The sequence below is a fragment of the Mizuhopecten yessoensis genome, unplaced genomic scaffold (assembly GCF_002113885.1).
Source record: "Mizuhopecten yessoensis strain PY_sf001 unplaced genomic scaffold, ASM211388v2 scaffold1557, whole genome shotgun sequence".
NCBI lineage: Eukaryota > Metazoa > Mollusca > Bivalvia > Pectinida > Pectinidae > Mizuhopecten > Mizuhopecten yessoensis.
Window position 1 is genome coordinate 172167 of NW_018404106.1, and position 11515 is coordinate 183681.

The 11515-nt window shown below is 39.0% G+C and overlaps 1 protein-coding gene across 4 annotated transcripts in view; it reads right to left on the bottom strand.

Moving 5' to 3' along the window:
- The window catches only part of LOC110465137 (integrin alpha-V-like), a 117293-nt gene extending 113286 nt beyond the window's left edge, over positions 1-4007 (bottom strand). For 3 of the 4 annotated variants that reach the window (XM_021520758.1, XM_021520766.1, XM_021520749.1), the window contains exon 1: positions 3279-4005. In XM_021520758.1, the coding sequence (XP_021376433.1) occupies positions 3279-3484 (206 nt within the window). In that variant the 5' untranslated portion in view covers positions 3485-4005. Of the gene's footprint in view, positions 1-3278 lie in introns of all 4 variants that reach the window. The other variant, XM_021520774.1, reaches the window with a different exon arrangement.
- Positions 4008-11515: the final 7508 nt, after the last annotated feature.

An 11515-nucleotide genomic window follows, 5' to 3' on the forward strand; every position in this document is an offset into this window, starting at 1 on the left:
CCCCTCCAACCCTTCCATGTGAATCATATTATGCACACAGAATAGCGCACCCTCACGTTTGTAAATATACGCACCTCTCCGCTTATGTTTATAACATGTATTACATATACATACAGGTGAGACACATATTTTGCCGTATTGGTGTTTACAGATCTTATCGGCACAAAAGAAGTTGTTTATATTTGAAAATATTGCTAATATAAACCCGTGAGGTTTTCCCCGTATAAGTTTACGATTCATTGAAACAGCTCGACGCCCCCACTTCTACACCCACCAAACTTTCATTGTGTGTATGATAAATAGATAAGTACGGAACCCCGCAGATAGGGGTAGAGCAAGTCCATCTGATGTGGTCACTCGGTCCCGCAATCATCCCTTTTTAGAAGTGACGTAACTTTTGAAACATCACCATGGGGGGACTTCTGTGAACCCCCGGGAGTTTAGTTTACATACGAGCGGAAACAATTAACTGATGACAGACGCCCTCACTAATGGTCACTGGTCACTACGGTCCAGCCCGGCTACTTATCACCAAACGGTCAGGTTAACAGCCCGGAGTCACATACCCCCCGTGGTGTCAAATTACTACACACACGGCTCTGCTTACATATAACAAATTAATCATTTCCTAATTTACATAGGTTTAGCCCGTGGATATTTGGAGGACGGGCATGTAGACATCTGGCCGGTGGATACCGACCGAGTATCCCCCCAGGGGACCCTGGAGCATATCCGGTCGGAACCGACCAAGTACAGGCGCGGAGGGGAAAAACAAAGTACACATTATTTACGATATTTTCAAAAAATATATTTGATATTGTTAGAACAAATGTTTTTGCGTGAACTGTTGCTCCGCAAAGACATCTAATTACTGAGTGACGAGGTTTGTGGAATATGTTTCTGCCAAAATAACTACAGTATTTCTAAACCGTGTTACTCTTTTATTATCTATTAAATTTTAGCTCGTGCATTGATGTAATCAGCTAATAATTATATATTACAAGTAAAAAAAGGGGGGGGGGACTGATTATTTCATAAATATAGCAACCATTTTTCTACGAGTCGATAAACTTTCTGCGAACAACCAAGGAAGAAAAAAAGATACTGAACCATTACCGTTGATAAATTATACAAGAAATCGGTAACTACGTATCAGGTTAAATAGACACGGTGCACCTTGATTGGTAGATGGAGGAGGGGCAGTAAATACAACCGTTACTGTACAGCTCGGTCAAGGACACATGTTAAAACCGTCACCTGCAACTTATCATGGAAGATTATATGATAATTTATTGTTTACCACCTTACCTTAAAACAAAACATTTCCCCCATATATACCTATTAGATCTAGCTAGGCAGCCGGCCAGGGTGCTAGTCAAGCTTCGCCCATCTATTTTAAATGACATCGGAAGTATCTCGACGCAAAATTCGACATTGATGCATTGTGCTCTCTATTCACATTAAATGCAAGCTAACCATACTTATTGCGACATGCATTGTCCCGGGGGTTGGGTGTGATCTGTTGTGATCTACGAGGTGTTAGGAAGACCGTGTCACCACGGCGGAGGGACAGTCAATCACTCCCAATAAGTATGCATAGACTCCAGCTGTCAGAGGGGACGCACATACCTGTTATGCAATACGTCTTAGGCGATTTATGAATGGTTCTACTGATTCGAACTGACGTGCTCCAGATACTGTACTCTCTTACTATAAATAAATATAGACGATTCTTAAAACATGTACTACTTCCACTTATGATACGTCTCTGAGCATACCTAGATCCGACAGGTTCAAAGTAACCTCTAGCCGTTTGGGAATTCGATTTTATTCAGCCTCAGTGCACGATAAACGAAACCACTTAAATTGATAACCTTACCGCTGTGTACAAAACAGAGGAGTTCCGTCCGGATGTCTTGATAACAACCGGACATAATACTATCATGAACTACCATTTGTCCCGCTTTACATTTATAACAAACGTCATTAAACTTATTATTATTATTTAACCTATTTCTAATTGGCACGGTGCAACATCTACATATGTTTGTCCACATCACAAGTCGTCATGTTGTTGTTATTCCGTCCGAACGAGAACCAGTTTCTGTAGAATTCATACTTCCGGTGGTTGAGGGCTGCTGAAACTAACGTAAGGAGCAGATACAGCAATGACCCCGGAGGTCGAGGGCTGCTGAAACTGACAGCAATTACCCCGGAGGTCGAGGGCTGGTTTTGGTATTAAGCAGACGTACTTGTCGCCACACATACAAGCCGACTTAACTGTGACGGTTTTCGTAAGGTTAAACATCTCCACAATATTGAGTTATATTTCTAAGTTTTTCCAGTGTTAGTTTACAAGGGGGGACTAGGCTAACGCGTCGTATTGCGAGGGTTTCAAGCACAGCAGACGGTGATGTCTACATGCACTGCCTTACGTGCATGAGTACATGTATATATTAAAAATGTCTCTATGCATGATATATCATTCACTGCTTTTCTAAACGACGATACTAATTCTTAACTATCAAAATACATATTTAACCCAGAGATATATATAGCCAGTGTAGTGTTTTCATCTATTTCCAATTCATCAGTTCGCTCCCTACACCACCCACCATAACGCGGACATACAGAGTGTATAGTGACATATGTACACAAGAGAAAGGCAATATTTTCTCATGTTAGATCACATCGGATCGGATCCCGTATACTTGATTTATACAGTATATTGAATTGCAATCGGTAACAGTTATCGCCTCCAAATGTCAGACAGATTTTAATCTGGTCACATGCTCGGCTTTTATTACTTTTCTATTATAAAGAGTGTATTGAAACCGAAGAGAATATTTAAAAGTAATTGGAATATTATACATGTTGTCCGTTCAGGACACACGTATAGAAGTCTAGTGTGTGTTTAAAAGGTTCGTCTTTTTCTCAGGTCCGCTAAATTGAATCTCAGGGAAGGCGTATACCCTCTCACAAAATTACCCGATCGAGTAAGGCTAACTATCTCTGATCAAGATTTATGGAGTGTGGGGCAAGTATTAAACGACTCCCCTTACAAATTAGCAGGTGTAACAAAACGCTGGACAGCTGAGCATCCTCGGAACCAGCGGGGAATTTAGTATTTATTGCAAGTTAGATTGATTTTTTTTACTGAATTAACAGTGTATAAAATATGCGTTGGGACTTTTTGGTCGAATGTTTAGGAAGAAGAAAGAGATTGGAGTGGGGCAGCGGTGTTGGGGGAAGAGGGGGCTTGGAATTCAGGGTCTTACCATCCTTGTCCTTGGTCGATGTGTTGAGCTACGGAGTATCCAAACATACTTCCAGGTGTTCCGGTCCTGACGTCTGGAAACTCAACCTCCAGGTTAAATCCCCGCGTCGATCCAATGAGGAGTATCGCACATAAAAATACACAGGATAACACAATTTTCGTACACCTCAGCCTCGGTAACATATCGGCTCTACACAGAACACACATTGTATCCCACTCCGAGAACTAACTTCCAAAACTTTACACAATAAGAATATATCACAATTAACACTCGGTAAGAATATATATTATATCTCCCAAAACTTTGTCTTCCTTTGTTGATTCTAAAAATACATTTTTTGACGTTTAAGACGTTAACATACACATCTTGGTAGCTCCCAAACAGCTTCTGTAACCTACGGTTCTCTCTAGCACTCCATCGCCAAAACTTTGGGCTGGTTCATTCTGGCTTCAGTCAAGGGGTAGCAGCGTCTACTAGCTGATAGGTGCGATAAGCCAAATATAGGTAAGGGGGTTCGTTCGTGTAGCCGTTCGGATACGTCTCTGACTCATTCATAAAGAACACAGCATGCTTGAGAGGTGCACGTAACTTTTCCCGCTGTTTTGATACTTGTATGCGATATAGAGGATTAAAGTGTATATACGTTCCTTTGTACTATTTCCGGAGGCGACGTATACTGGACCAATGATATTAATAAAACTACGCCAAAGGTCATCACGCGTGCACGTGGCTCCGGTATCCTCGGTAGGGAGGAAGAATGAGGGATAGGGACGGTTGGAACATACATAAAATCATCCCCTTGTTTACATTAAAAATTGATTGATGGGCGAGAGGGACACAGTAGTGCACTACTGGTACATGTAGTGTATGTACGGGATTAGAGAGAGCCTCAAGGAGACTCTGTAGTGTTCGATCGCCCATAACTTTACATGTACAGACTATCAGACCGTGTATCGGGGCAGAACGTTATTGGCACGGGGATATGTCACATGTAATGTGATGCGCATTTCAGGTATATAGCATGCGGCTTATCCCTGTGGTAATAAGAACACAGACGATGATCGATTGAATTAAACTATGTATTAACAAAACCACTTTATGGTGAATTATTATGACAACATATAATTTGTATTATAATTTTACATTATTAAGGCGAAGCTTTAGATTTTCCATACAAAATATTCACTGAATTCACAAAAAAAGGAATGTGTTCATTACATTGTTTTGTAGCCACATACGGGAAAAGGTAGCATGCTGTCCTGCTGGCCTATAAACACCCACCCTTGATCGTGATTTAGACTTCATTTTACCTTGTGAATTCAAGCGGTTTTGAGTGTAGACGAGCAAACTTACAGATTTGTCAGCGACATATTTTCCCGATTATAGCAAAAAACAATTTTAAACGGGGCTACACGCTTGTTTAAATATAGAAAACAACTCTAACACGGGTTGAGTGATTATCTGCACTTTATACAATTATATATAACAGTGTAAGCTGCATGTTCGCCACAACCTACACATTGAATGTTATACCGAGTTAGTTGTGAAGTCGGTCGGTTACAGCCTTGCATTTACTGTTAACGCCCATGAGACCCAGTCGTTCAACATATTAAAGCGACTCAATTATTGAAATTATTTCAACTGTCCGAACTTTTTAAATGATTTTCCTAATAATGAATGCCAATTGTCCTTTTAATTTGAAATCTAGTCAATTCGTATTTGATAAACAGATCGCTATAGATATGCGTTTTGTAGCGGTTTTGTATCAAAGGGGGCCTCAATGTCAGATTTGACATTCTACTCATGAAACCATTCTCATGCTCAATCATGAATTCTGTGCACAAGTAAACATTTGAATAATACGGTAAAAAAAAACAAGTAAAAACATTGAAAACAGTATTCTACTCTAAGGTTCCCCATATTTCTTCCAAATCATTGACAAAATATTTTTTTAAAATTAATATATCACGAAAACAAGATATTGGGCTTGAGCACGAAATCTGAGTTTGGGCATGAGAATGGTTTCATGAACACGGGTCCAGGCCAACGTCCATCGATAGTCGTTTCCTTACTGAAATATATATTTTTAGTGGAAACTTAAAATTGTCTCATTTCATAAAGAAAGTTAGTTGAGTTTAAGTAAATTTGAGGGAATAACCAGTTTTGTAGTTTTTTTTGTTTTGTATGTTCTAGTTGTTTTACGTCCGGTTCATTACCGAGTAGTTCAGCAGATGAACAAGAAATATTTTGGAGACACAGTTCCTGATTATAACTTACTTCAAAATGTAATTTTCCCATACACTTCTTTCCTTCAGCAGCTATTTTTTACTACTCTTTCTGTAAATCGAGAATTTAGAGCTCTCATTTATTTGTCCAAAGTCTTATATTTTCTGTAACGATACATGACGCTAATTTTTCACTGCTATTTTGATATGCTTCTCAGAAAATGATATGATGCGATGAATTATGACGTAAAAACAAAAGATTTTATTTGATAAGCAAGCGGCTGAAAACGATTTCTGAACAATTCTTTCGTTCCCCGATGAGTGTCTGTGGTGCGCCGGGCATACGAATTAGTACCTTTAAGTTAACAATACTAAGGGTATACTTGGTTGGCATAAGGCAGAAAGATTTAAGCAAATCAAATATAACGCCTAGTCATACTCCTGATATATAATTTAAAAACGTTTTGTCTAGCCGGTGACGCATTTCTTTAAATGCCAACACATGAAACTTGTATTCGCCCACGACAGAGATAATATCAGCTAGTATGTGAGCGATTTGAGGAGTACAAACCCTGGATATTTTCGTTCCAAAAAATAACCCTTCTCACTATTTGGATTAATATAGCATGTTTTCTAAAGACGTGATATGTAATTAAAACAATTAACGACCTTTGTCTCAGCCAATGCGTTGTTATGTGGATATCGACATCGGACTGCGTCCTCGGTTAATATCACTCTGGTTTATAAAACATCGTATTGACCTCGACAAAGGTTAATAAATGATAAATATCAAATATTGTAAAACAAACATGCATCAGGCTGTATTTTGGTGACAAAACGAGGTCGTGTTATATCGTTAAACTATTAAGTGTGTGTGTGTTTTCACATACCGTAGATGTCTATCTCGTTATTTCTACACCCGCATTAGGAGGTAGGTTGGAGCACACCACACATTCCATTTTGTACAAGTGCGGGTAATACTATATACAATCAACGTAAATCTACATGTATATTTGTTTTCGAAGAATGAGTCAGTTTATCGCCCACAATAACATCACAACGCATACTTTTTATTTTATCTTGAGAAATACGAATATTTCTATTTGTTATTTTTTTATACTTCCTGTTATGCAAGTATCACGCTAGTAGCTTGATGATGTAATATGCAGACTTTTAACAACACACTGTACACCTCACCTTGTCATAATTTTTGTATTTAATTATGAATGCAGACCAGTATATTTTCCCGCAGTTGATAATTGCTGGGTTTTTTTCTTCTTCTTCTTTTTCGTCTTGCTATGTTTATTGTCTATTTATATATACAGAATATGGGTCAAAGAATTGCCCCATATATATACAGAATATATAGTCTTGAAGCTCGCAAAATGACAGTCAACAACGGTTAAGTAATATTTCTGACACTTACAAACAAATAAATCGCTTTGGCCACGAACGTACATACATGTATGTCCCTACTTTGGTACAGAAATTTTGTTTTTCGTTCGTATCACATATAATCACCACGCGTTCATAGAAAATTTTGTCATTGTGGTTACAATTGGTGTTTTCTTTTGTGTACAGGAAATTGTATTCTACATCCAGCTTTATCTTGCAGCATTCTTAAACATGACACAGAGCAGACAATTTCTTAACGAAGCTGAGTGTCTTATATTAAAGATAAAATATTGAGATTTTTTTTCCATTTATTGTTTATACAGTCACCCTCAAATATCCAAATATTACCTATCAGCGTTATTAATTTTGGAATATTGTATCTATTGCTAAATATCTAAAGGTACACTCACCAGTTTAGACGTGTGATACGTTCGTTTATGGTCAAAAACAGATTAAAAGATCGAGCAACGCAAATTCTGTTTAATTCCGTTGAAACGTCAAGTAGACAATGTTTTATGACAAATGTGTGGCCGCCGGTTAGGGCCTAATTACAAAAGTCATGCTTATAGCGTCACTAAAAATACATGAGGTCAAATCGTAGTCCTATAAACCCATTAAATTTTTAACGAGTATGCACTGATTAATTATTTACATGTATTGACGATGTTATAATTGTGTAGATTAAACTTATTTTCTGTACAGTACCCCACCCAAGTTGTGCGAATTACTATTGTTACTGTGCGTACTATGGCGCCGACTCATATTTTAGCAAAATCTCTTTAACATAAAACATGAAAACGGTTGTAATTGAGGCAGTCCCACATGCAAGTTGGCACTGCTTTTGCCTAGCTAGTTAACGTCTAAATTGTGATTACCGCTAAAACATACATTATTTCACAATTTTGAACATGTTCATGAGANGGGGAGGGCTAATAGTCTGCAATTATAATACATACATACATCCTTATCATTATTAATAATGTATGACAGATGATATCTGCCTCCAAAGCAACAGTAAGTATGTTNGGGGGGGGGGGACTGATTATTTCATAAATATAGCAACCATTTTTCTACGAGTCGATAAACTTTCTGCGAACAACCAAGGAAGAAAAAAAGATACTGAACCATTACCGTTGATAAATTATACAAGAAATCGGTAACTACGTATCAGGTTAAATAGACACGGTGCACCTTGATTGGTAGATGGAGGAGGGGCAGTAAATACAACCGTTACTGTACAGCTCGGTCAAGGACACATGTTAAAACCGTCACCTGCAACTTATCATGGAAGATTATATGATAATTTATTGTTTACCACCTTACCTTAAAACAAAACATTTCCCCCATATATACCTATTAGATCTAGCTAGGCAGCCGGCCAGGGTGCTAGTCAAGCTTCGCCCATCTATTTTAAATGACATCGGAAGTATCTCGACGCAAAATTCGACATTGATGCATTGTGCTCTCTATTCACATTAAATGCAAGCTAACCATACTTATTGCGACATGCATTGTCCCGGGGGTTGGGTGTGATCTGTTGTGATCTACGAGGTGTTAGGAAGACCGTGTCACCACGGCGGAGGGACAGTCAATCACTCCCAATAAGTATGCATAGACTCCAGCTGTCAGAGGGGACGCACATACCTGTTATGCAATACGTCTTAGGCGATTTATGAATGGTTCTACTGATTCGAACTGACGTGCTCCAGATACTGTACTCTCTTACTATAAATAAATATAGACGATTCTTAAAACATGTACTACTTCCACTTATGATACGTCTCTGAGCATACCTAGATCCGACAGGTTCAAAGTAACCTCTAGCCGTTTGGGAATTCGATTTTATTCAGCCTCAGTGCACGATAAACGAAACCACTTAAATTGATAACCTTACCGCTGTGTACAAAACAGAGGAGTTCCGTCCGGATGTCTTGATAACAACCGGACATAATACTATCATGAACTACCATTTGTCCCGCTTTACATTTATAACAAACGTCATTAAACTTATTATTATTATTTAACCTATTTCTAATTGGCACGGTGCAACATCTACATATGTTTGTCCACATCACAAGTCGTCATGTTGTTGTTATTCCGTCCGAACGAGAACCAGTTTCTGTAGAATTCATACTTCCGGTGGTTGAGGGCTGCTGAAACTAACGTAAGGAGCAGATACAGCAATGACCCCGGAGGTCGAGGGCTGCTGAAACTGACAGCAATTACCCCGGAGGTCGAGGGCTGGTTTTGGTATTAAGCAGACGTACTTGTCGCCACACATACAAGCCGACTTAACTGTGACGGTTTTCGTAAGGTTAAACATCTCCACAATATTGAGTTATATTTCTAAGTTTTTCCAGTGTTAGTTTACAAGGGGGGACTAGGCTAACGCGTCGTATTGCGAGGGTTTCAAGCACAGCAGACGGTGATGTCTACATGCACTGCCTTACGTGCATGAGTACATGTATATATTAAAAATGTCTCTATGCATGATATATCATTCACTGCTTTTCTAAACGACGATACTAATTCTTAACTATCAAAATACATATTTAACCCAGAGATATATATAGCCAGTGTAGTGTTTTCATCTATTTCCAATTCATCAGTTCGCTCCCTACACCACCCACCATAACGCGGACATACAGAGTGTATAGTGACATATGTACACAAGAGAAAGGCAATATTTTCTCATGTTAGATCACATCGGATCGGATCCCGTATACTTGATTTATACAGTATATTGAATTGCAATCGGTAACAGTTATCGCCTCCAAATGTCAGACAGATTTTAATCTGGTCACATGCTCGGCTTTTATTACTTTTCTATTATAAAGAGTGTATTGAAACCGAAGAGAATATTTAAAAGTAATTGGAATATTATACATGTTGTCCGTTCAGGACACACGTATAGAAGTCTAGTGTGTGTTTAAAAGGTTCGTCTTTTTCTCAGGTCCGCTAAATTGAATCTCAGGGAAGGCGTATACCCTCTCACAAAATTACCCGATCGAGTAAGGCTAACTATCTCTGATCAAGATTTATGGAGTGTGGGGCAAGTATTAAACGACTCCCCTTACAAATTAGCAGGTGTAACAAAACGCTGGACAGCTGAGCATCCTCGGAACCAGCGGGGAATTTAGTATTTATTGCAAGTTAGATTGATTTTTTTTACTGAATTAACAGTGTATAAAATATGCGTTGGGACTTTTTGGTCGAATGTTTAGGAAGAAGAAAGAGATTGGAGTGGGGCAGCGGTGTTGGGGGAAGAGGGGGCTTGGAATTCAGGGTCTTACCATCCTTGTCCTTGGTCGATGTGTTGAGCTACGGAGTATCCAAACATACTTCCAGGTGTTCCGGTCCTGACGTCTGGAAACTCAACCTCCAGGTTAAATCCCCGCGTCGATCCAATGAGGAGTATCGCACATAAAAATACACAGGATAACACAATTTTCGTACACCTCAGCCTCGGTAACATATCGGCTCTACACAGAACACACATTGTATCCCACTCCGAGAACTAACTTCCAAAACTTTACACAATAAGAATATATCACAATTAACACTCGGTAAGAATATATATTATATCTCCCAAAACTTTGTCTTCCTTTGTTGATTCTAAAAATACATTTTTTGACGTTTAAGACGTTAACATACACATCTTGGTAGCTCCCAAACAGCTTCTGTAACCTACGGTTCTCTCTAGCACTCCATCGCCAAAACTTTGGGCTGGTTCATTCTGGCTTCAGTCAAGGGGTAGCAGCGTCTACTAGCTGATAGGTGCGATAAGCCAAATATAGGTAAGGGGGTTCGTTCGTGTAGCCGTTCGGATACGTCTCTGACTCATTCATAAAGAACACAGCATGCTTGAGAGGTGCACGTAACTTTTCCCGCTGTTTTGATACTTGTATGCGATATAGAGGATTAAAGTGTATATACGTTCCTTTGTACTATTTCCGGAGGCGACGTATACTGGACCAATGATATTAATAAAACTACGCCAAAGGTCATCACGCGTGCACGTGGCTCCGGTATCCTCGGTAGGGAGGAAGAATGAGGGATAGGGACGGTTGGAACATACATAAAATCATCCCCTTGTTTACATTAAAAATTGATTGATGGGCGAGAGGGACACAGTAGTGCACTACTGGTACATGTAGTGTATGTACGGGATTAGAGAGAGCCTCAAGGAGACTCTGTAGTGTTCGATCGCCCATAACTTTACATGTACAGACTATCAGACCGTGTATCGGGGCAGAACGTTATTGGCACGGGGATATGTCACATGTAATGTGATGCGCATTTCAGGTATATAGCATGCGGCTTATCCCTGTGGTAATAAGAACACAGACGATGATCGATTGAATTAAACTATGTATTAACAAAACCACTTTATGGTGAATTATTATGACAACATATAATTTGTATTATAATTTTACATTATTAAGGCGAAGCTTTAGATTTTCCATACAAAATATTCACTGAATTCACAAAAAAAGGAATGTGTTCATTACATTGTTTTGTAGCCACATACGGGAAAAGGTAGCATGCTGTCCTGCTGGCCTATAAACACCCACCCTTGATCGTGATTTAGACTTCATTTTACCTTGTGAATTCAAG